Below are 26030 nucleotides of genomic sequence, written 5' to 3'. Positions count from 1 at the left end.
ATTTGTACGCCAGTGCAGGTCGATACCGTAGTTTAACAGAGAGCAGCTTTGTGAAGGGAGAACAAGGCTACTGCAGCATGCTTTAGGGCTTTTACTTCCTATGGGCAGCACCAGATTTCTGGTCCACATTAATGAATGGCTACTGTTCATTCACCAGTCAGGGTGGTCTGGTGGGACTTGCCACCATGGGAAAATTCAGAGGGGCAGGACAGCGTGCAAAGCCCCTTCGCTTCTCTGACTGCTTCACGTCAGCAATGCTGGCAAAATTGTCCATGCGTATCACAAAACTTGGGAAGCCATACGGCGTCATTTAGGTTTCATGCTGTTTGGTTCAAAGACACAGTGAGCAAGAAAAGGGCTTTGCTTCTCAGAGAAATAGCCAAGATGTGGCCATCGCAAAAACTGTGTCCCTTTGGCAGAGGATTGCAGAAGAGCTTTTGGACTATCACAAGGCCCCCTCATCTGGTTGGATATGCAAGAAGCCACCCACCCACATAAGCTGATGTTCCAGTGATTTGAATTCAGCCTCGACAGTCTCTTAGCTACTGAATAGAAATCCCTTTCTAAAATTTGAACACTGAAATGAAATTTCAAATGTCAGAAATTTCCACACTCCCATCCTCCCATTTCTCTGCAGGGAAGCATGCATTTGTTCTTTAAGAGGTCACGAGCTAAAATCTTGGGAGCTGCTATAAGGGGCCACACACTGACACAGCAGGAAGGAGCCTGTGTACAGTGAGGCACAGAAGATACCTGGGGATCACTCTGCAAAATGAATTCCAGACGACCTGGCACAAGGGAAGTCTGTTCTTCTTCTGGAACAGTTTACCAAGCTTTGTCCAGGCATGATTTTCTACAAGTTTAAATGATGCATCACATGCTTTTTTGATGAGGTGTGAAAATGGTGTATTAATTTCAGTCTGCTCTTAATTGATCTAAGATAAAATAACTCAAAAATCAATCATTAAAAAAATATTCCACCCTCATGCTGAAATAAGAGTGCAGGCACTTGTACTAGTTTACTGGAAATCTGCTCAAAGACATAACTTTAATTAAAAGGGTGTAGCTCTTTTTTACACAAGCCTGGAGAGGCAGCCTTGCCTAGGAAAGGTGATGGAATAGGTGAGGAAGGCCAGCCCACGGAAAACCTGGCAGTGTGACTGCAGGGGATTTTTCCTGCTTTCCTTTTCTTCTCTGCCATCTGTGCATCCCGCCTGGGAACCTCGCCACCTTCCTAGGCACGCATGAAGAACGAGTCATGCTTCCAGCCCATCCTCTCTGTACCGTAGCTTCACCAGCCTCACGACAGCTCAGTCAGACTCCTCTTGCCTTTCTTCTCTCTCCCTCGAAAAAGTAAATAAAATCCCCAAGCCTCTTCAGTGCCAATTACCAAGCAGAAAGGAAGCAGAAACCCCAAACAGAAACATTGCCAGGAACAAGATTGTTTACAAGCTCAGGAGAAAGAAATGCAAACACATACCCAGGGACTGCTCTATCCTTTTAGTTTCTATTACCTTTTTGTATTGGCAAAAGAAATAGCCAGCAAGTGACTGCAAGGTCAGGGTATCTCTAGTTACAGCAGCATCTAAGAAGCGTTGTTCTAGTAAAATGATATCATGTACGAGCCACACTATATAAAAAGCGAAGGAGGCACAGGATACGAAACACTCCAGACGCAGACATAGCCACGCCAGCCTTAAGTGATGATACCCCAGCTACAGGTCCTGCCCAAAAAGCAGGATGTTAGCCCACGCTAAACTCAGCATGGCCCTGGCAAAGCTCTTACGATCAGCCAGAAGAGTTACTGCAGCCTGGGTCCGTGGGCAGAGCTGGTACCTCCTGCTGTGTTGGGAGGGGGTTCATGTGCCTGACAGACCTCTGGTGCATGCAGGTAATGTGAGCAGCGCTGCGCCGCCCTGGCGACACCAGTCATAGGGCAGGGGGAGAGCAAGGGGGATGTCCTTACCCAAAAGTTTGGGAGACAACCGGTCCCCCTGCTCCCTGCCTGGTGTTCCTGCTAGTGCAACACAAAAAACAGCCGCTTTGGTTTTTGCAGGTGTCTGTACAAGATTTCCTGTCCCAGGAGCATTCCTTCCTCTTCTTTTCTGTTTGCTCTGAATCCTCAAGCTATTGAGTTTCACCTGATTTCAAAGAAGTAGCAGAAAATCTGTGCAGGGTCATTAAACATAGCGGAGACTCCCCCAAAGGTTCGCAAATCTTTCACTAAGCTGGCCAGAGCTTCAGCTTTCTACCAAAGTGCCTGAAAATGACTTGTCTGCTTTCCTGTTTCATTAGGAGGCTCTTGCACAGCTCTACCACTGATATTGGAGCAAGGACCTTTTGAAGCTGCTGCTGGGCATGTGTTTTCTGTTTATTTTCTAATAAAAAAGAATCATGTGCACTAAGTTTTCTAAAAAGCAACTGTACCAGCACTCAGCCACGCAGAAAAAAAATTGTAAAAGCCCCTAATGCTTTCTGTTAACATTAAATTCAGACAGGTTTGTTTACAAATAGGACTGACCTCTTATTTAGTTAACTTTTTTAAGAAATAAAATCTGTGAGAGTTTATTAGTCCACTATGAAAAATACATTCTCCAAGCAACAAACAGGCCTCTGATCACTTTCGCTTACATCCAGACATTCCAGAAATGGTTGAGTAGATGTTTTCTCATTTTCAGTTAGGGGGGGCTGATGACAGTTCACACACTGGATCCTTTTCCCATTAAAATCATCACCTAAATCCTCACCAATGTCACTAGGAGGAAGAGAGAAAAGGAGTGCTCGAAGCCATGTGCTCCTATAAAAAATCTCAGTTTTTTCACACAAAGCCCCACTAATCACATTTCAATAGCATCCTCACAGTAATGACGTGTGAGAGTTTAGCAAAGCCTCCCAAATTACTCTCTTTTTTTTTTTTTTTTAACTCAACTTTCTAATTATACTTGCACAAAAGCCCATAAGATGTTGCATAGAGGTATAACCAAACGACAGCTGTCTTCATCAAATCCCATTTGCATTCCTGGAAGCGATGGGAAGCACTTTGTGGCAACTTTTTCCCAGGAGAAAATCTTGAGTTGCTGCAAGTTCCCAGCCCCAGGGAAGGTCTGGCTGGTGAGAAGCAGGACGAGCCCCAGCAGCCGCAGGGGTTACAGCGCTGGAGTAGAACATAAAGAAGAACGTTTAATTTCTCGTTGAGACAGATTTCAACAAAGGCTTGAACTTCTGCCTCCTACATCACACCCAGGTGCCCTGCTCTTATGGTGAAGTTAGTAGCCATTTGTTTTCTCATTTTTATTCTCACTTTCTTAATCTTTAAATATTGATCAAGCGGGGAGCAGCCCCAGCCAGCATGCTCACAGAGTCAGGGACTTCAGTTCCACATCCAGGTTCACCCAAGCTGTGACTTGAAGCCAGTTGCCCCTTCACCTCCCTTCACCTCCTGACATCTTCCCTCCTCAGGTTTCTTCCCGCCATCATTTATAAAAGTCTTGCTTTGCTTTGATGAAGTATGAAAACCAGACATGCCAATCTCGACTTTTTAATGGGAAAATCTTCCATTGCCATTTCCTGCCAACCCCAACTGTTGCCTTATTAACACACATGTGTTTCAGGGGTACAGACTGCCTCAACAATAGTGGAAATGTAGGTAGGAATTGTGGAGCAGGGGCATAATATACAACACACAACACAACAAGAATCTAGGTAAGGAGCAAATTAGGACTATCAATATTTGTACAGATGTGTTTCTATAGTATATACAATGATTTCTGCAGAACACGGAGTATTTCCAAAAATGAAATGGGGAAAAACAAACAAAGAAAGTGAACAAAGGAGAAAGGAAAGAAAATTAAGAGATTTATAAGAGAAAGGAATCTTTAAAAATACAATGATGGGGATATAGTGAATTTAAATACCAGCCTGCAACAAACTCCGTGTAACAGGATCCCTGAACAGAGCCCAGGTCTGAGGGAGGTTTCAGCTCCACTTTCCAGGCCTATCTTTTCGACCTTGTCTCCGTCACATAAATGAGCTGCCATGAACATATGTTTTTAAGTTTGTTTCTAAAATAACCAGACTGAAGCAGAAATACTGTGCTGCCCACACTAGTCTCCCACACACACCTTCCTCAGGGGAAAGAACAGAGAAAAACCATGCGCATTAGTCACATCAGATGAAGTGCTACAGTCATGCGGATTTATACAAAACAGAACCAGGAGAAAGGTCTGTCGGGTCCCAAATGCGAGTGCAGGAGGTGATGGGCCAAGGCTTGCTCAGCCCCAGCCTTGCTGGGCTCCCCGAGATGCATGTCAGCCCTGCAAGTATGCGGGAGATCACCAGGAGCGTCGCAGGGATGGGTCCGTGTCCACCCTCTGCAACGTGCAGAACTGAGGATGGGCACCGAGTGCACCCTGTAAATCGATAGTGCAGGAGGGGCAAATACTGCTGCTTCAGCCTTTGCTGTTCTTTCACATGCAGGGGTAGATCACATCAAGGGAGTCCAGCTACCAAGGAGATGCTTTGGTCCTTCAGCGGATGCTACAGCAGCCTGAGAGGTGCCCCGTCAGGCTCCCTTCTACCCAGTTTCCCTGCAAGTAAGACCTACTCCAAAAATAAGCCCTAGTTACAGTTCATAAAAAAGTCGATTTAAATAGCGTCCAGGCAGCTATACATGTAAAAAAGTAAGCGTCTTTTGGAGCAAAAATTGTATAAGACCCTGCCTTATTTTTGGGGAAACAGGGTAAAGAGCAGGGAGTTTTATTCAGGGTTACTTCTAAATCTCTTTTTAATTGTTAGAGACGTGTGGTTCTGGGAAGGAACAAGCATAAGTAGGGAATAAATACTGGATGTAATCAGCTGCTTCCCGGTGAGAGAGGAGACGGCTAAAAGAGCATGCACACTTTTCATTTCAATTGATCCCAACAAAAGTAATTTCTATTTCAAAACCAAATCATGGAGAAAATTGCCACAATAAAGTTATCTAGTCTAAAAAGCTGTTCCTTACTTTTTCTTATTCCACGCTCAGCTGACAATGTAACCTCAGGTGTGCTCATTTTATTTACAAGTTTATATCCCAAGGGATAGGTTTGTACCTTTTGGAGATGGGGAGAGCACAGGGCTCTCGCATCCTCCAACCTTTTATTCCCATTCTGTCTCTTGGCCCATACTGCATGAAACTCAAGGCAAATCCTGTGCCTCAACATCAACGATTCCCTCTAGCTCCTCTGCACGTTTCTCATATCGCTGCAAGTACATTGTTACCTACAAAAGGCAACTGTGACTGCGTCTACAGCCACTTGTCTCCATTCTACCCTAAACGCTGAGCCCCACAGAGCCCTTTCCTTTCACAGGGTTGCTTGTTCCTTGAAAATGCAGGCTGAATGCTCCTCCCCCACCCCAAAAAAAGGACATTTTACACTTGTGTCTACAATAAGCAGAACAATATATTTGAAATGGCATCTTAGCTTTTCATGAAAGCAAATTTTCTTGAAATTCAGATATATGGACTGTCTAATAATTATTATTATGCTCACTAAAGGATGTTCTCATTTCTCACTTTGGAGATGTTTTCAGGACAGCCTGTCTGAAAGAGGTATCATCAAATTGGTAGGAGAAACCAAACTCTCCTGTCTAAAATGTCACTTACTAAGACTATGAGTAAGATTTAAAATACTTGTGTAAATGAAGGAAGCTAGGATAAATTATTTTCCACTTCTGAGCATTTACTCATCTGCTCACATCAATACTGTGCATAACTAGTCGAATAGCTGTCACACTATAGGGTCAGTATCAGCAGAGCATACATAGCTTTTTTTTTGCTTTTTTTTTTAAAGTAATTAAAAGTTTCAGGACCTAACACTTTAGAGGTGCTTTGACAACAGCAGAAAAGAATTACTTCACAAAATTTTAAAAAGCTGGAATTGGAAATGTCTCTTTAACTGGTTTTAAAACATTTAATAGAAGTTTTATGGTACAATCCTACCCTAGGGCCACAATTAATCCCTTATGGCTATGAAAGACACCAAGTAACCTATGGAAGCTGGAAGAGAACATTTTGTACTTTGTTTCCCACCTATTACTGCTTACTAAACTAATTACAGAAGATTTAGCAAACCATTTCAGAAAAAGAAGTTGCTGCAAACTTCCCTTTCTTGTTATGACAGGCAGCCCCATGACTTATTCTGGGTTCTAGCCCCAGCTCTGCCCCAATTGTTTTTCCAGTCTTAGGCAAATGAGGAATTGTTTGCCTCCATTTCCTAATCCCAAATTGAATCACTACCATTTGATTTGCAGAGATGCTACACAATGCCTCTGAGAGAGGAAGTTCAACATCATGCTGCTTTGTTGCACAAGATGACACAAGGCACAGAAAAGTGGTAGAGTAGAAGGATGGACCTTTAATAAAAGGCAGCTATTTGAGCATAAGCTTGAATAAACCTGACAATGAAGTTCCAATGGGCAAGGTGGTTTGGAAGACAATCAATAGGTTGGTAGTGCTTAACAGAATATGACATGCATGCCATACAACACAGCAGTAGATTTCCCAATCTGCCAATGCACATGTGAACATCAAAAATCCAGTGGCAACGTGGGAAAAGAAAAGCAGGTGATGAAAAAAGAAGTTTTTTACCTTGGCTGCAAAGCAGACAAAAAGAATGGCCATTGCAAATTGGAAGGGTACTGAGAGGAAAAAAACACCTTGTGGTCAAAGTGCGGAACTAAACATGGAATGAGAGTTGAACACAGCTGCAAGTCTCACCAGCCCCAATAAAACCTCTGTTCATAACTCATAGACACTCAAGTGGGACTTTGCTTCCTTTCCAGCCCCATTTTGCTCCCCCCAGCATCACACTCCTCCCCAGCTGCTGAGATACACCCCTGCAGAGAATGGAGAACTCTTCTGGCACACCAGCTCCCGAAGTACTAACCCATGCAAAGCTGAGCTTATCTGGCCTTTTAAAGCACCCTGGCACACTTTAAAATGTGTGCAGGTAGACTAAAATGCATCAGTGGGATGCTTTAAAGCCTATGTTTCTATATTTCCTGTTGCTGCTTGCAGAAAGCATTGCCCACTAGCAGGTGGCACCAGTAAAACCCACAATGTCTTCTATTTTTAAAGCACCCACAGGAAATACCTGCAAGCAAAGAAACCAGCAGGCTGTTAGACTTTACCTGCAAGGTTCTCTTTACGAGCTAATATTATAGTTTCCTCTTCCTGACATTGGCTCTGGCCCAAGTGAGATGTACTTCAAAGCAAGAGCCTCTCTGGTAGGGATTTAAAGCTGGAAGTGCTGTGGTCAACGGGAACTGGCCATTTTGGGACCCTCATCTCTAAGCCTGTGTTGCTTTCACCCTTTTGAACAGTGTGAAATAGGAGAAAGAAACTGCAAGTGCATGTTCCCTGCTATTTTATCTCAAGACCACTTGCTAGGTGGTGTGCTGTGGAAAAATGTGCGTTTTGCATGCTGTCCTGACTGCAAGAATGTGCCAGCACGGCTCTGTTGCAATTAGTCAGATGTGTCTGCTTGTTGCTGGAGGCAAGGAGAGGAACGATGTGTCAGCCAGGTTCTTAAACCAGGTAACATGGAAAACAGCTGTTTATCCAGCGCAAGGAAGTAAAATCATCATTCATCAGAGCTGAACTAAGAAGATCTCCTGTGCAGCCCTGGGGTGGACCCAAGGGAGGTGTGTGAGGTTATATGTCAGGTAAACATGGGAGACAGCTGGAAGACCGGTGGTGTGCTGAAGTAAGGTAAGCTTGGCCACGCTCTTTAAAAGGACACAAGACAAATGTCATGTTTTTGGAACATGTTGAGATCTGGTGATGCTTCTTACTCTGTTCCAAGGGCCTGATTATAAGTGAGGGACTCACACAGGGGCATGGCCCTCTCAGCAGGTCACTCACACTGAATCAGGAGGGAAAAAACCCAACACAATCTCCAAGCCCCCAAAACACCTTAGTTGCATGACACAGGCAGTATCAACATCTTCCTATGGTGGCTATCTCTCTTTTGTCTGAGGAAGAGAGCTGACAGAGAGGGAGCCACCACGGCTCCTCTGTCCCTCTTGCCTCTGTAAGAGGGGTTGTGAATGCATGGCCACCTCTTTTTGGTCTGTTCCTTCAGCCACCGCTTACTCAGAGCTGGGTGTAATGCACGGGGTATTTTCCAGCGGCGTCAGGTGATGGCATACTGGATATCATCAAGACCGGGGCTTAGATTTGCAGGATGCCGAAGGAAAGGCCTTTATATTGGACAGGATCAAATAGCAGACCAGAATAAATGAGGTGAGATATGAGGACACTTACTCAGGGACAAAGGTTAATGACCCACATGACAAGGGTCGGTATCTGGGGAATCCTGAGGCCACCGTGCAACTGCTGACCTTTGCCCGAGGATCTGAGAGACAGTGCTCATCAGCTCCAGGGTTGTGCATGTACCATAGCAGAGACAGTCTGCGCCAGAAAATGAGTTACTGTTGCTAGAAGAAAGCGATAAGTTCGGTAAACAGACTGAGGGAAAAAATAAGGTAGCTTCTGGCTTGATTCATTGCAAACTCTGCTAACATCAACTCAAGTGTGAGGACAGTGCGCAAAAGACAGCAGGCTCATGAAACACTGCCTGTGTAAGTGAAACTGATAAAAGACTACAGGATTACCTTTCCAAAGGATTAGGAGGATTACCTTTTCAAAGACAGCATCTCTGGCCCTTTCCTGATGGCTCCACAGGAGCTGCTGGTCTTCCACAGGGCTTTTCAGCCCATCAGTAGCACTCCCCAAAGTCTAACAGAGCAACTCAGCACCTGAAATGGACCTCAACGGGAAAAAAGACAAAATTTAGAGGCCATAATGCTAGTGCCGGCCACCCTCTCGTTGTGCCATAGGAAACATGGTGGCGGTGTATAAACAGTCTGGCTAATTTTTGCTCTCGTGTCATCAGATTTTCCTTCCTCTCCTCTCTCTCAGCTGTGGAGAGGGCAAGCTCTTCTGCATGACCGCTGCCTCCAGTACAGCATCCACCACAGCCACATTTGGCTGCTACAATCCAAACAAGAGGGGGGTTAAACTGCTGAGCAGGCAATTGTTACTCGTACAACCACCAGCCCTGGCAGAGCAACCCGTGGCACCTGGCACAAAGGTTGTGGTAACCTGCATTTGAGGTGATGCCACAGCCCCGGGCTCTGCGCCCGCTCCCAGCCAGCATGGGGACAGGGACGGACTGGGACTGCCATCACTGGGCTGGCCTGCGGGGAAGCCCACGCGGCTTGCTGGGGTGCGAGCACAGCTCTGCAGCCGCTGGAAGCAGTGGGAGGATAATCCAGAGCAGCTGCTGGCATCCCTCCTGTACCCTAAGAGCAATCAAAGCCAGTGGCCTGACTTTTCCGGTGTTCCTAGGAGCAATGGAACAGCATCAATGATACCTAGGAATTTCCCTTTTATTGCAGCTGTAGCCACAGCGCGTTTATAGAAAGCAGAAGGGATATGTGACCCAGCCATCAAGTATTTTCCTAATTCTCTCCACAGGCACAAGTGGTAGGCACATTTTCTCCCTGTCCTCGTGCTCTCCCTAAGGATCCAGAAGTCCTGCACCAGTGCTGGAAAAGTGTGGCAAGATGAGGTCTGCGGAGGTCAGGTACTGCTTTGTGGGTCTTGCTATAAAGAGTTTAATTATAAGTGCACATATATTATGCTCCTCTTGTTACCAAGCTGTAGGTCAGATCCAGTTTGAAAGCAAACCTTGGGCCTTCAGAGAAGGACTTACCAAGAACAAGTCCTTAGCAGACATAAAAAAATATTTAAATAAACAAGAGCATGTCACTTAAGCATTCCATTGTTTGCAAAGTAGTTTACATGCACCAATAGGGAAAAAGTGTCTGCATAGAAGCTGCTAAGAAAGCCTATTATATCGTACTTCCCAACAAAGCCCAGGCTGTTTTCCCGGCTGTGATCAGCCTCATTGTGCAACAAACATGATCAAAGGGAAGAGATCACAAATGCTTCCAAGAAACCCCTTGGCCACAAAGGGAGGGAATCATGCAGGTGGTATAAGGTAGCACTCGTCTCATGGGGTGTCCTTGAAAACTAGACCATGACATATGTGACAATAATTGGAATCTGACAATAAAGAGTAAGAAGATGCTACAACATTTTTTTTCCCGAGAAGAGCTGTTCTCCAGTTCAGTTTGTATCATTTGTTTCCACACTGGAAGAAGTAGCAAGAAGAAAAAAAACCCCACAAAAACAACAACAAAAACCCCCTTCATTTATAGTCCCCCTACAAAACACTACACAGACCTTATTTCTTAGAGTTCAAAAGTGAAACTAGAAGGGTTTTTTTGATATGTATTGGTTTATCTTAGCAGTAAAAAAGGAAAAGAAATATTAAGCAGGACACATGCTACCAAAATCTCTAAGTTAAATAGCTGAAAATATATATTACAAATAGACATTCCACATGCACGACAGACACATGCTAGTTTATGTGCATTATTAAAGGACTAGGCTGAAAATATGCAGACTTTAAGACTGTATTTTAAGAAATTTTAACTAAAAACACATGCAGAGCACACATTCTAGCAGCTAATTACACATAGCGTGGAGCGGGGCTCATACAGAGAACAGGAACAGTGTAGCAACATGCACTTTTTATCTAATGTAGAAATACGTGTATTATAAAAGTGCTTCCTATTTTCCTTTTAAATAAAGCTAAATTTTAGGCATTACAGGTCACCTACCCCTAGAATCTCACTAATCTAATCTACAACATGTAAACAAACCCAGATTTACAAGATCCAGGAGAATACTGTTTTTAACATCTTCCCTTGTCCAAAACATTAGCTTGCTTAAGGAAAAAAAAAAAGGGGGGTGGGGGGGAGAAGAGCAACCCACAATTCTCAGAAAACATGAAACCTAGAGGATGACAAGGCCAGTCCTTCCCAATCAACAACTCCTTCTCATTCCCATCTTTTAACTTCCAGGAACAGTGGAGGCTATATTTAAAGGCTTCACACTTTTTCTCCCATCCCCAGGACACCCAGCAATTTGAGATAAAATCAGTAAAAGGGTGACCTCTTTACCTTAAAAGATTGCTGACAAGTTTTGTTCAGGTAAGGAGGCCGTCAAGTTCTTTCTTTACTTGAGATTTCTGCAATTTTTTTAACAGTAAGAAACCTCAGATGTCTGATCTACTTTTCCTGTAAAAAATTATATGTAATTTTTCTTTGTATTTTTAAATCTCTTTTGTTTGTGGGTGTATACAGGCGAGGGGGAAACCCACATTTAAGTATAAAATGCTGCTTTTCAAAACCCTACTCTTTAGTTGTCTGAGTTGACTAATGTAGCTATAAATGTCTGTTCCTTCAGTTCAGGAATCATGAAACTACCTTAGCCACTTTTGAAAGTGGTTTTGTGTGCTTTACAAGCTTTGCTAGAGATTGCGAACTTGTGTTGATAGGATGGTAATTCTCATTACTTGCCAGTAAGCCCAGGCTGAAACCTCATTGTTTTTGTTTCCTAGAGAAAGAACTGAGATCACATCTGCATTTTATAAAAGCTCCTGAATAGTCGCTGATCAACAACAACCAGCAGCCAAATCTTTGCCTCTAGAAATTTGCATTGTTTTGCAGTTGGAGCTTGCTAGATACCATGTCCTCTTAAAAAGTCTGGTTAAGTCATTTAAGCTCTGAAACTGAGAACTGTACTCCCCTGAACAGCTAGAAGAAATTGTAACTAACAAAAATTATATGCAACAGGCTCTGGGCTGCATTATTTGACTTCCTTTGTTCTTTAAAGGATATCCATCCTCAGCTCAAGACCCGCTAGTATTTCTAGTTTCTATGAAATAAGGCTATTTTGAGTTAGTAACTCAGATGTAAATGAAAAAGAAATTAATTTTCCTATCTGTTTTCTGGGGTTTAATATAAAATCTGCAAAGGCATTGAAACAGTAGGGTAGGGGAGCTAGCGCTTCTATAGGAATTAAAAAGTCGCACATACAAAAAAGCATTTGTTCTTTTTGCTGTCGGTTGAGCCATGAGGGTGCCGGGAAGGACTTGTAAAACCCTCTGCCTCTCTCCAATTTCTCTGACAAGCACATTGGCTGAATTTTATGAGGACCGGTCTCGCAGTGATTTTAGAAGAGAGGTGACTTTTGCCTGTTAGCCCAGGGCTGTCTGTCCCACTGCCGAGTGCCGGGGGGCTCGTGCCTGTAGTGGGGCAGGCGTGCCTGAGGCTGCCTGGCTTGCCTCGCTGGGGGACGGACCGCTTTGCTTGGCTGTTCCTAGAAGCAGGAGTTGTTCTCCTGCCCAAGCTCCCTTTTCTGTGAATTATGGCAAGTCTGTCAGTCCTTCTTTCTCAGTTGTTATCAAGGGCTATCGTGTATCAGCCTGGTGTACTCCTGCCAGAGCGGCTCCTTGCACTTGCTCAGGACAGGCACGGCAGACTCAGTTGTGCTTTGCTTTGCTCAGGATCACATGCAGCTCAGGGCACATGTTGCTCTGGTGCCAGAGCACATGAGCAAGCTGGATGTGTCAGAGCCTGAAGCAAATGAGCGAGCTGTGCCATAAAACCCTCCTCAAGCTGCTGGATTGGGAGGAGTTATGGAAAAGTGGGTTCTGGGGTGGACTTGGAGTGTGGGAGTTCAGGGGTAGGAATCAGTCACTTGACAGCAGGGCTTCTTCATGGGATACTAGTAGAGAGCTGGAAATGGGGAGGTCTCTGAATGCCCTCTTCCAGATCAGACTCTTCTCTACTCACTCTGTTTCCATCTCTTCCCATGCTTTTGCTCCTTTGTTGGAAATACTGCAGAACAAGGGCTATAGCTCAGAGATGAGGCAGTCTATTCCACACACTGGCATTGACGTGTCCTCCTACAAACACACAGTGTGCTTAGGCATGGCTGGCATGGATAGAAGAGATAAGAGCTTATCCTGTAGCAAGAAAGTGGCAGCCAGTTACATGGGAACAACAGGGAGGCATGGAGAAGGTCACTGGGTTCTCTTCCTCCACGTCACATGCAGGTACACACAGCTTACAATAAAACACACGTGAGGTCTAGCAGGTCCAGGTTGTCTACAGCAACTACAGCCAGGCTGTAGTTTGCCCCAGCTTCCCCACCTCAGATGAGAACCCAGCCACCTTACAGCTAGTTCTTTGCCTTGTGTTGTCCAGGTAAAGCACAGGCTGTCAGGAAAACCTCAGCCCACCTCCCAAGGAGCATTTTACACCACAGCATGCTACCTTTGTCTTGCAGGTTGTCCTGGCTCTCTACAAGTCTTTGGGCAGGGATCAAGTGGGCTTGCACTCAGTCATGAGCTGCTTGGCATGTTCCTACTTTTAAAAGTGGCAATTCTTCCATCTTCACTGGAGACTCTTGCAGGTATCTAACCTGTAAAGCTAAAAAGGTCTCTTGGTGTGGTGTTCTCCAAGCAGGTCCCCAGCCTTAACAGCCACTAATCCTTTCCCCAAATGCAAACTAGTGCACACCTATTGATTTCAAGAACCCTGCAAAGGTAACTTACCACAGTGGATCCATTAACCCCTCTTGGAATTGCATAACCTGCTGAACTATTACCATGCACGGGAAGCTCGTGGGGTATTAGAGGAGATAAAACAATCTGCCAGGCAAAAGACGTTGTTATGGCTGAGGAATAATGTTCTCCGAGGTGTGCATTTTACATTAGTCTAAGCAGACATACAAAAGCATACACTGCAACATCAAATGGGGAGAACTCAACATAGACGCAGTTGCAGGACACAAAGCAGCTGGCTCAGGCTACATCTCTGCAAAGCAGTGGAAAGGCATAGCCCTGAGTGCTTTATGAGGGTCAGAAAGGACAGCAAGAGCCATGGGTTCAATTTCATAAGGGCATTGTCTTCTCCTGGGATATCAGTGGTAGTAAATACATACATTTTTTTCCACATTGCAAGAGGACCAGACTCTGAGGAACTTGAGCCCATTCACCGTAGTTTGGGACTCACGCTGAAGCAGACAAGCAATTCATCAGTCTGCTCTCTGTGATTTTCTTCGTTCCTTCCCTGTCCCTACAGCAGTGGTTTTCAACCTGTGGTCTGTAGCCTTTGGAAAGGAGAGGTGGAAACTGTACCTGGAGGACACCAAGTGTCCCTGGTAATCCTGAATTTGGGGTTTTGAAACAAGGCTTTACACCTCCGTGGGAAAACTTCCAAGATCTGCCACCCCAAGGCTTAGGAAGCCGGTGCCCTGCTGCTGGGGCAAGGTTGGCATAGCAGACACCCCGGTAGGCGGGTGATGGACCCCTCGCCGGCAGGGCGGCCCCGAGCGGGGCTCCGTGGCAGCGGGCAGGACCCCTCGGGGTGCAGGACGCCCCCCGGCCCGCCTCGACTTTTCGCATGAAGCAGCCTCTGCCCTGCGCGCAGCTTCTGCCGAAGTGACCCCGCGGGGGCTGCGGCGGGGCCGGCCCGGGGCGGTGCGCGGGGGTCCGCGGGGCGGTGCGCGGGGGCCGCCGGTGTCCGCGGTGGGGCGGGGCGGGGCGCGGGGCGGTGCGCGGCGGGGCGCGGTGCAGGGCCGCCACGGGCACACGTGGCTCAGCCCCCCAAAAAGGCAGTCCCCGCCGGTGGGAGCGGGCACTTCGTACCACAGCCCCTGCAGAGGTGCCGTCGGTCCGGTCGGTCGGTGGGTGTCGGTGCGCAGGGGCGGCGGTTGGTTGCAGAGCGGCGGCTCCCGCCCCTGCGGAGGCAGCCCCGGCTCGGGGCGGCCCTACCTGCCGGCACTATGAACCTGACAGCCGAGAACCACCGCGTCCCGCTGAGCGACGGGAACAGCATCCCGCTCTTGGGGCTGGGCACCTACGCCGACCCCCAGAAAGTAAGTCCGGGGGCGCCGGGACGCCCCGCTTCGCTGGCGGGGGCAGGTGGCAGCCGCCCTCACTACTGAGCCCCCGAGCCGGGGCTCCCCGCCTGTTCCCCAATCCTTTCCTTCCTTTCTTCCCGGCTATTTCTCTTTTTGCTTCTTTCCCCGTGCAAAGTTAAAGCCCGAGCTCTCCCGTGAGCAGTACGGACGGCGCGCAGAGGAGGAAAAGGTGGGAAAAAAAAAAATAAACCGTGCCCAGCTTGCAGAGTGGTGCTCACCGCACCGCCGCCCAGCTCCGCGCTGGTGGGCACACGGGAAAGGGGTGCGGGGGACGGGGGAGCAGCTCTGCCGCTGTCCCGGGGTGCTGGGGGTCCGGGCGGTGCAACCCCGGAGCCGCTGCGGTTACCGGGACGGGATGTGACACCCGGTGAGCGCCGGCTCGCTGATAGGGCGGCTTGGAGCCTTCGGTCCCGAGAAGCCCGGAGAAGAGGGGGGACGGTGTCACTGGGTCTCCCGGACCGGCCCCGCTGCTCCTCCCTCCCTGCGCCCAGCGCAAGATAAGATGAGGGATTTCGGACGGTCTTGCAGCTGGCCCTGACACTTTCCAAGGAATGTTCCTGAAACAAAGACCCAAATTCCTGCATCCTGATGCCTGCCAGCGGCCAAACCACTCTCAAATATTCTGCACCCTTTGTTTTTGCGTGTCCCGGGCAGGCATCCCATCTAACTGTCCCTGGTTCAGCTGCATCGAGGCAGTGGAAGCACACCTGATGCTTCTTCCTTCTGCGCACCTGAGAGCACAAAGGGAACTCGCTAGCTTTGCCTTTTGCTCTTCTGAACTGCCTGGTCTTTCAACAGTTCTTTTTGTTTGTTTGTTTGGAGAGTAGGAACAACGATATCATGGCCAGAACCCTTCTTATGTAATAGTATCACAGTTTGAGGTGCAATATTGTGTGTATGACTCCAAATACCACAAGGTATTTAAAAATACCTTTTTAAAGAAAACTCCTGATCAAGGCCATTTAATGACCACGCTTGTACTATAGTATATTAATAACAGTGTCAAAGAAGATCTCCAATAAACACTGCTGCAGGCAGTGCATGAGTGATGCAGAAAGGGTGTAAGAAGTCCCCAGTGCTGCAGATCTCCCTGGTTAACAATGGTAGTTTACATGGGAAAAATTAGTAGGAATCTGTAATTTCGGAGGCTGGGCACCGTCCCCCCCATCACTAGAGTTTTGGGAGATATTTTTAGCTAGTATGTTCTTTGAATAGTGGTTAGGGGAACAAAATTAAGCTCTCTAACAGGAATTTTAATGTAGCAAAGCAGAACGTTGCATAATTCAGTGACAAAATAGCTGCGAGCAAACTTGAAGCATCTCTTCCTAGACTTTTATATCATCCCCCCAAACCCCGAGTTGAAATTTTACAGTAGTTTTAAGTTGAGAAAAGCGAGGCTGCCAGTAGAAGGGGTGCTCCTGCCTTGTTGTGCTTCCCACCTGCACTCCGGGTGAACCGTGGCCCAACGCTGGGGCATTAGCCAGGCTCAGGCAGGGAGCTTGGAGCAGCAAGTAACCTGCCGGAGCTGAGAGGGGAGACAAGTGGGATGCCACTTTCAGAGGCAGCTTCTCAGAAATGCTATAACCCTGCTAAGAGTTCGTTCCGCGGAAGTTCAAACGTCCCCTAATCATCACAGCAACGGTCCTGCTCCTTCTGTCTCAGCCCTGCAAACTCCTGTAGCTTCCTTTGCCCTCCCGTGGGTTGAGGTGGACGGTGAGCCTTTGCAGGGACCTCATCCAGCAAAAATGAATCATATTTAGTTAGGTTTTTTTTTTCTTTTCAGCCGAATCAGCCCCGGGTAGTGGCTTTTTGCTTTTTGCATGTACCTCCTTTGTTTTCTGGTGACAGAAGGGGACGACAACAAGACTATGCAGGCAGGGCATTGCTATAGCAACTCCAATTTAGAGCAATTGAAGCTGCCGTGTAACTGCACCCTCAGTGGGGATGGGTGCCTATACCCAACCACCCATTCTCCCTCCCCCCCGGCTTTTGTAGGAGTTTGATTTTTCTGAGCTTTCTCTTTCTACGTGATAAACATGTTAGAAACTTATGGGTGGGAAGTGAAGCTGAGAAGACGTAAAGAAAGACTGATAAGGCACTTGTGAAAGTCTCATTTTCATAGAAGACCAGGTGAAACGCTATATGTTTATCTAGAGCAGCTGGGCTGGAGCTTTCTGCTAGGATTAGGACTGTTTATTTGAGTCGGGGAATTCATCACAGAGAGCAGCTGGGGAAATGCGGTAGCAGGGCACTACGGAATTTGTTGCAAAGAGAGTTTGCAGCTACTGGTTGGTGACGGGGCAGGGCGTTTAAACAGGTCATGGCTTAAAGCTTGCCCATTCAGAAAGGCTGCTTTTGCTGGTAAGAGGATGGGGTGGGGGGAGCTTCTGTCAACACCTTGCTGTGGCAGCGAAGTGTTGCTTAGCTGTGATAAGCTGCTCTGCTGAGCTATGACTTCTGCATGGTGCAACTTCCACCGGGATGCCCGGTGAGGCTTCTGACCTGCTTCTCCCGCCTAGAGAGTTGAAAGGTTTTGCGGCGACTTGGGACGGTTTCAAGGTTTATCTTAACAAGCGAGGCTATAAACTAGCACTGACACGTTTCTCTTAAAATGCTTGACTGTAGCCTTTTGTGGCTGAATTGCTTAAGAAGCGGCATCTGAGCCACCCGTTCTCCAGCAGTGGGGGCAGGCAGCTGATGGTAGCAACGGTGCCAGCCGTTCCCAGCACACTATTTCTGCTCATGAGTCAGATCTCCACAACTTCTAGTCATTTCGTGCCTTGATATAAAATACAGAGCCATTCATTTGTCAGATTATTCGTCATGCTCTTGGATACAGATTTTTTTTTTCCCCCAAAGGTTATTCACCCTGGCACCTCCATGTCAGAGCAGCTTGTCCAAAACAAATCTGTTTTCTCAGTCTCACACTACAGCCCAGAGTTGTCTTCCTGAAGCGCAGGAATGCGCTCACTGGTTAAGCAAACTAGGCAGATCTAGTTCACCACGGAGCAGGGAAATCTGCTGCTTCAATGGTTGGTTAGAAGAAAACGGAGGCAGGAGGCCAGCTTTCATGTTTTGGGCTTTGTCTGGGTAAACTGCACAGCAGTGCCTTCTGAATTGAAATGTGTCGGCAGCTTGCCTTGCTCATCTTAAACAACTGAATTGAGCCATGTCATCTTTGGGAGATAAGTCATGCTTTTCCAGTTGTGAAGCACTGAAGAAAAAATAGATCAATTGACCCAGATTAGGTCCCATGTACAAGTTTACTGACTCAACAAAGTACATCGCTCAACTGGAGCAGAGCTGGACCACTGCGGAAAAGGTCTGTTTGAGAATCAGATTAATTTAATTGAACACCCTTTCCCCCTAGGTGTAAGAGAGCTTTTCTTCTGACAGGATACAGGTCAGGATGACAAGAATTAAGTTAAGTCTTGGAGACCGAAAACACTGGGAGTGTAACGTTGGGGGTTTGTTTTTGGTTTATTCCCCTAGCACAGCAGGAAAGTGCAATGAATCAATCCACTTGCTATCAGCTCATCTAATAGCAGAAAGAAAGAAGTCTTCACTGGGTTGTAGAATTACTGATAAATTTGGGCTAGTTATCAAGAAAAGCACTTAGAAATTTTTTTTTCCGCTTTAATTGGTGTTTCCTGTCTTTATTTTTAAGGGAAGGTAATAATTCTATAATGAAAAAGCCTAGTTTGCTTTTTTGTTCAGACTTCAGTGCTCTGAAGTTGGTTTTGTGTTCTCCTTCACACAGGGAAGGAAATGTGTATGTTGTATTTGAGTTTTGCTTACGTAAATTAGGCTGTTCACCCTAGCAAGGACGGATTCAGGTGAAACACTGAAAATCTCAGTCACCAACTCCTTCCCCTATTCCCTCTTCCTTTCCCCAAGTATTCTCTCTTCCTCTTGAGTCTGGGAAGAAACCACAGCAGGAGCAGCAAATCTGGACTATCAAGACTTTCCAGATGGCTTTAAAATTTGAGGCCAATTCTGACTCTGTCTGGCTCTGCGGATCCTTCTGGCAAAGCCCCGCGCGCGCAGGAGCAGCTCTGCCAAGGCTCCAGCAGATGTGCCGTGTCCAGCATTCCCTCCCCGAGGGCCCCCCAGCCGCTGACCCAATTCTCTGGGGTATTAAATAGATAGCGGGGGGAGGACGACCCCCTTGATGAGCCCGTGGCATGGCCACAGCACAGCCGGGTCAGCCCCCTGGGCGCCCGCCGTCTCCCAGCATCGATACTCAGTTCCCAGCACGGCCCCGCGAGCGGCACGGGTACCCATCTGGAAGCAGGATGAGGCGTGGGGATGAGCCGGCTCAGAGGGGAAAGGTGCTAAAAACACTCCTGAATCCTGGAAATCCTACACCTCATTAAAAACGGCACTTATAACCGCTTCACTTTATAACTCATCCCTGTCAACACAGTTAAGATCATCAGCCCAGCGTCTTCACATAAATACTCGCTGTCTCCCTGGAAGGTCAAGGGGCCTTGGCCGCAGCTCCTCTCCTGCCTTCCTGTTTTGACTGAAGGAGAAGAGGGCTTGGAAGGAAGGTTGTAGCAACCACACTGTACCCAGGCACTGCTTCTGAAATGTAAGATTGGGCAAAGCGCTCAAGAATAGCACCGGGTGAGGGTTTTTGGCAAGTTGTGACTTTGCTAAAAATGAGGTTCTGAGGTAGCCAAATCCATTCATAAATTGGAAGCAGTTTTGTGGAATATTTTCAGGCAAAACAAATGGCAAAGTATTTCATTTTGGGCACTGGCAGTACAAGCTGAGGAATCAAAGGATTATTAAAGCACTTGGAGGTAGCAGTTGCCTTTCTGTGAATAGCCTGGTGGTGAGGGAATCCACACGGGACGTGGGAAACCAGGTTCAGTCCTCTTCTCTGCCTCCGGGGATTAAATTCATATCACACAGCTCAGGGAAATAACGTGATTGTGGGGGTATGTGATAGCAGAGAGAGGCAAGAAGAAACATGCACAGGCTGGAGCAGGACGAGCACCCTCCCCACGGGAAAGCGCACTGCCCACCAGCCCCACAGCTTTGGATGCCGAAGAACTTGGTGTGGCATCCAGCCAGGAGGGAGGGAGACTCGTTTTCCCCAAATCCTTAACTACCACAAAGTAACCCTTGTGAGCGCCCAGACAGTCTGGGTTTTGTTTAAGAAGAAATTGCTGGTTTGAATCAGGGAGAGGAAAAGTTCATCCAGGGCTCCCGTATCCAATCTAAGTGACCAAGTAAAAAAAAAAAAATCTGTTTTGGATAAGTAAAAACACTGTTTTGGCACTCTGAATTACTTTTTACACCCAAGCTAGAAGCTGAACAGAGTAACTTTTCGTTGTACAGACCTCGCAGCCCCTAGTGCTCTCACCAGCAGTGCTTTCGCAGGACCTTTTATACCAAAAAAGTTCCTCCCACAAGGATATGCACACACAAACTATTTCAATTGCTCTTAATGATGCAGGCTGCATGTCTGCTGCAGGCTGGCTGCCTTTGGAGCTGCCATGGGCTGCCTTTAAGTCAAAAGAGGTAATAAGTGACGTGTCCCCTTGATGCGACCTGGATCTCTGAGCTGCAGTAAGCGGGGGGATTACACACGATTTAACTCTCTCTGTTTTCCTCTCGGCCACCACTGGCTTCTGAAACATGATCATGATGGAGACAGCAATGATTTCAGGTGACTCGTGGAGAAAGTCACCTGGCCTGACCCAAAGCTATGAAATGGGTTGTGTATTGAAAGTCCTAGGCAGGAGTGACACTTAAGATCTGTGGAGAGAGAGTTTAAATTTCAAGACCTCCGGTTCTTGATCTCTTTCCTACAAATTTCTCCTTCTCTGGCTCAGACAACTGTTTTCCTCCTTCGGTAAACCTCCCACTTGGCTTCTAGATTTTTTCTTGAAAGAGATAAGAGAGGCAGTCACAAGAGCAGGAATTGCCCTGACATGCAAGTGTCCTTACAGCCTTAGCTTACTTCCCATGACATGCTATTAAAATAAATGTATAAAGAAAATACCACAGTCCTTTTAATGTAAACAATTACACATGAGTAAGTGTTTGAACTCAGCAAGTCCTGAGTCCAACTTAGCTCTGCCATGAAGTGAACTTTATGAACCTACATGAAATCGCCACAGATGTAGGCCAGGGAGATGTTTTGCTGTTTTCATCTGTAAAAAGGGTACCGGGGACCTGATTTGAAGAGAGCTGGGGGGAGTCAGCTGGGATATTTGGCTACAGAGTCTCATGTTTATGCCCTGAACTTAAGTGAAGAAAGTCCCCAAAACAAAATTGGTTTTTTTTTTTTACGTTTTTGGGCTGTACTCCTGACCAGCATTTCCAAAGGAGATTGTGCCCCTTTACAGTCCCTTTTGGTAACCACTACTGGCTTTCTCAAGGCATTTTCTGTTAAAGCAGCAGTATTACCTCATGCAGTACTAATTCTTCTTGTCTTTGGGGAGCGCTTTGGAGCAGAGGAGTCACGGCTGGCCAGCACATAGCAGCACACGGCCTTTCAGGGTCAGGATTTTTGAGATGTTTCAGAGGGTGGCCTTATGTTCCCTTGGTCTCTGAGGATATCCTAAAACCATACTCCTGAATTGAGACATGTACACTTGAGGTAAGGGCAGAAGGAAAGAAGATACATCACTGCAGCCTAGGAAGAGAACTGCACTTGATCTGCTACATCAAGGGTGTCAAACTCATTTTCAGTGGGAGCCACATCAGCCTCGCAGTTGCCTTCAAATGGCCAAATGTAATTTTAGGACTGTATAAATGTAGGAGTAGTTGCATTTATACAGTCCTAAAATTGCATTCGGCCATTTGAAGGTGACCGTGAGGCTGATGTGGCCTCTGGTGAGAATGAGTTTGACGCCCCTGTGCTACATGTTCCACAAGGCTCCTTGCCTGCCTGCTGGCAAACTCTTATTCTAGCCTTCATGCTGAAAGACATTTATGCTGAAACCATATATCTGTAGCCAGATGACTCACTAAGTTGTGACTCAGTTGCATGCTTGGAGGACTAAAGTGTACTAAGATGATCCCACAGATGGGATGCTTTTCCTTCGGTGGTGGGTATCCTGGTACTGAGTGATGCTCTTGTTGCTTAATCTCTCAGATTTTACTCCTTATTCCTTGACTAAGTCACAGTTACTGGCAAGACCCAGTTGCCAAGAGCAGATAAAGGCAGGATTTCTTGGTATCCCCAGATGCCTTGAAGAGGCACAGTAGCAAGTGTCAGCAGAACAACGTGGCTGTCAGGCAGGAGCACGGCTGCTCACTGGAAACACGATGAAAAGCACCGTAAGAAGATACAGGAAGAGAAGTCTGCATGAGGACTCAAGAAACTGCAGTGGCTGTGGCGTGTATTATTGTCTTAATCCATCCCTGCTGTTTGCTACAGAGGTGGCAAATATGCCAGAGAATGAGGGATGAGCATTTAAGATACTGCTTTCACAGATAAGACTTCTCATAGCAAATAGGTGAAAGTACAGAGTAGAATAATGCATTAAATCAAAAAAGTCTCAGACAAATTGTGCTTTCATCAATGACTTTGCTAAAAACTTAATGTTGCATGACGTGTTTTAAAGTTCCCTTTCATACATGATTTAACGGCATATTTACCACCTACGAAAAGCAGAGTTCTCTTATCTTACATTCACCTTTTCTGTTCTGTCACTGGAACAGTCTATCTACATTTCTGTGCCCTCAACGTGTTGTTGTCTTGGTGTTCAGCCATGACCTCTCCTCCCCTGCCTGCAACCACCTCTTGACGCCTCAATTCCTGCTAGCTCCCTGTAATCTCATGTTATACAATGGAACATTTTTGGCTTGCATAAATGCAAGATTGCATCTTTATCTCATTAAGAAAGGAAAATTAAGTCATCTAATTAGGAAAAACAGGTAATCAGAAAAGGTAGCTACTTTTTTCTGAAATGCGGCAGACTCAAAAACTCCTAGCTTTTGTGTAAGAACTGTATTTTAACTACTAAAGTTGGATTTTAAAGTTGGATTTGATAAAATGACTTATCACTGTCAAGCTGAAGGAAAGATTCTTCCATGCAACTTTTTTGACAACACAGGCTGTGTTTTTATGACTTCGATTTGCACAAAACCTGTGGCTCTAAGACACAGTTGAATTTGCAGAAATGCTCATTTACCTCTACCTATCTTCTCTCCCGAAATCTCTGTGGTCCTTCATTTCTATGAATCGTGAAGCTTAATAGAAAACAAATTGATAGTATGACTAATCTCTCCTTCATGCCAATGGTTTCTGTGGTGTTTCCAGCTATGAACGCAATTAGTGCCTAATCATGTGTGGCAGATTAAAAGCTGCGTTTACTGAAACAGTAATTCCTGATGAGGATGGGCCCAGCCTTGTAGATGAGGGTGAATGGAAGACTAACTTTCTAGCTACAAAGTTCATCAACCTGTGGAAGACTTCTGAGTCAAATGGTCACAAAATTGCTAGTCCTGGAAAACAGTGGACTTTTCAGTTTGCTTTATGGAATAGATTGTGTTCAGAATGACTCCCCCACCCCTGAATCTGAGCATGCCTTGAATTATAAGCCTTCAAAAAAACCTCTTCTTAAAAAGGTAGCACCTCTAATCTACGCTGACATCTCAGCTGCTATGTGAAAATGTTTTCAGACTGCTCCTGGACTGAGAGATGTGTCCCCCTGCAGAGCACAGGACTTCTACTAACAAAACTGTTGACAGCCAGATAATCACCTGGCCCTGTGCAGCGATGCCTGCCAAAGCCAAGTGGAGGGTCTGGCTCTTACAGCCAGTCTGGCACGGCGTCACTTGGCTCCCCAACACGGTACCGACACATGCAGACAGGGACACCGCAAGAGCTCTCCAGAGGAAATGTTCCCAGAGCAAGGTGACATCTAGGAGATGACAACTTTGTCAGGGAGTCACTACGGCTTTCAGGTGGTGGGTATCAGATGTTAACATCACCCACCGAGCTACATGTCTGGCTATGACATAGGGTAGAATTTCATTGAATAAGCCCAGAACCAAAAGTAGTAGAAGGTTAAACCAGATAAGCTTTTAGGACAGTAGCACTACACAAAAAAACTCATAGGGATTCTTGTTTGAAAAGTAACCAAACAGAAATCAGGCCTTCCATAGCTGTATTCTGCAGTGACAAGCACTAGCTGTTTCAATATAGCCCTCTTCTAAATCCTGCAAAGCTAGCTGTTACCAATGCAATAGTATCAAGGCCAAATACTGACACACACACACAAATAGATTGTTTTTTTCTCTTTTTCTCTGGCTTTCTAAACATGCTGGATTTTTAACCCCACTCAAGAAAGCCCTCCTATATAAATAAAAGTTATGAAGGTTGTTTTACAGAAGACGAGACAGGGAATCACTCGCGTTGTTGAAGAGGAGAAAAACTGAACCTCTACAAGCGAGCAATTTGAATTGACACAACTGAGGGATATACTTTTTGGCAAGAACACTTAACGCCAATTTTCCAGACAAACCTCCATTTTCTAAAATGCCCCCAACTGACTCCATATGTTAAACATGGCTGCGCGCTCCCCTGTGTCCTTGATTCCTCACAGTTCCCCAAAGAACAGTGTAAGCATGTTCTTACAGCTCATGTGGGAAGCTAACATCTGCGTTGTGTCTTCGGTTGACCTAGGAGGCCAAATTTGTCAAAACTTGAAAACACTGTGAAGAAAATGCCTCTCTAGGCTTCTTCAAAGGCAACTTTTGTTGGTTCAGCTAACTAGGTGGTGGAATTCCCCAAGTTTTACATCTGCCTTTGCAAACACTTCTTCGAACTGACGCCAGAAACCTCTCCCCTTTAACTCTAGGGAACGAAGCAGAAGAACTACTGGCAACCTTTCCTTTCTCCTCTGTTATTGCACAAGCTGGTGCTTTATCTTTGCCTTGCACCTCACGCATCCCTGGGATCACGTTTTTTGTCTGAAGAGTGTTTTGGTAGCATCCACCCTTCCACTTAGATCCGTGCTTTCCAGGGCTTGCCAGCTGGCTATTGTGTCCTCCAGCTCTTCAGGAAACTGTCCCGGTCCAACCTGCTGGCACTGCCAGTGTGCTACCCAGGTGTGCACGTCATTTGCTCGGTTTGCTTTAATCCTCTAGCTGCCGACCAAGTGGCATGGCAGCCCTTTAGCTTAAGCTTCCCTTAAATGAACTTGCGTCAAGTGAAAAGTTGCAGCGATCCTAAAACTGAGGATTCTGCAATCAAGCGGTAAAAATAACTCCAGCAGCCTCTGCCAGCTACAATAATAAGGCTTTCCTGAAGACAGCTTTGGCTAAATCCTAGAATAACAATGTCACAGGAATTCTAGAAATGCTGAATCTGCAGTTATGCAATCTAATTTTGGTTGTAGAGGCAATCAAACCTCACGCTTCAGGCCACTGACAGGACATCAGACTAGAGGAGAAAGGCACCCCTTGTCCACGCCCATTCACAATATGACATGAGGCAGAGAGCATCGCTAGTCCCCCCATCTTCTCTGGGCACAGTTGCTGTCCTCCACTTTCTAAGGCAATGCACTGGATGACGTAAAGCAAAGCTCTGGGCCAGTATAGCAACTCGTGGCTCTCAGCCCTGCTCTCTGCCCCCGTTCTCAGCTCTACCTGCTTTTGCAGAAGTCCCTTCACTGGGTTTTGCTTCCTGGATGGTGGCTGCCAATGCTTCCGGGGGATGAAAGCCAGATTTTCCTGTGTACGAGAGAGAGAGATGTGCTGGCGGTTGCATTTTCCAAGAAAGAGGTGTAGAGTACAGCTTCTTCTTTACAAGATTAAATAATTCTAAGAATGTACCCTTGCGCGGCTCACATCCTCTGGCTTTGTAAACTCAACCTATGCTTTCCTGTAATGCTTTTAGTACATGTTTTCTGTGCTGTGTTCCTAACATCTTAAGCCAGTCCTCTTTGCTACTTTGTCCAGAAAAGAGGCAAATGGAAATAAGCAACTGGGCTTCTAGAAACTCGCATAAGAATCTGTGTCCGAGTGCTGAGCTCTGGCGAAGGAGGCTCTGAGCCCAGGAATGTACCTACTTTCTCCTTCCTGTATTTAGCTGACTAAGATTCTTAAACAGCAGCTCCACATCTTAAATTATAGGTTAAGACTGGAAAGCTCAGCCCACAGTTTGGAACTCTTGTGT

At 46.3% G+C, this 26030-nt stretch overlaps 1 protein-coding gene across 1 annotated transcript in view; it reads left to right on the top strand.

The window, feature by feature from the left end:
* The first annotated feature begins 14576 nt into the window (after positions 1 to 14576).
* AKR1D1 (aldo-keto reductase family 1 member D1) overlaps positions 14577 to 26030 on the top strand; it is a 37082-nt gene continuing 25628 nt past the window's right edge. The window contains exon 1 of the mRNA XM_065633428.1: positions 14577 to 14839. Coding sequence (XP_065489500.1) covers positions 14747 to 14839 — 93 coding nt within the window. The 5' untranslated portion in view covers positions 14577 to 14746. The remainder of the gene's footprint in view (positions 14840 to 26030) is intronic.

The sequence above is a fragment of the Caloenas nicobarica genome, chromosome 1 (assembly GCF_036013445.1).
Source record: "Caloenas nicobarica isolate bCalNic1 chromosome 1, bCalNic1.hap1, whole genome shotgun sequence".
Lineage (NCBI taxonomy): Eukaryota > Metazoa > Chordata > Aves > Columbiformes > Columbidae > Caloenas > Caloenas nicobarica.
The sequence above is the reverse complement of the archived record's forward strand: the minus strand, read 5'-3'. Positions and strand labels throughout refer to the sequence as shown.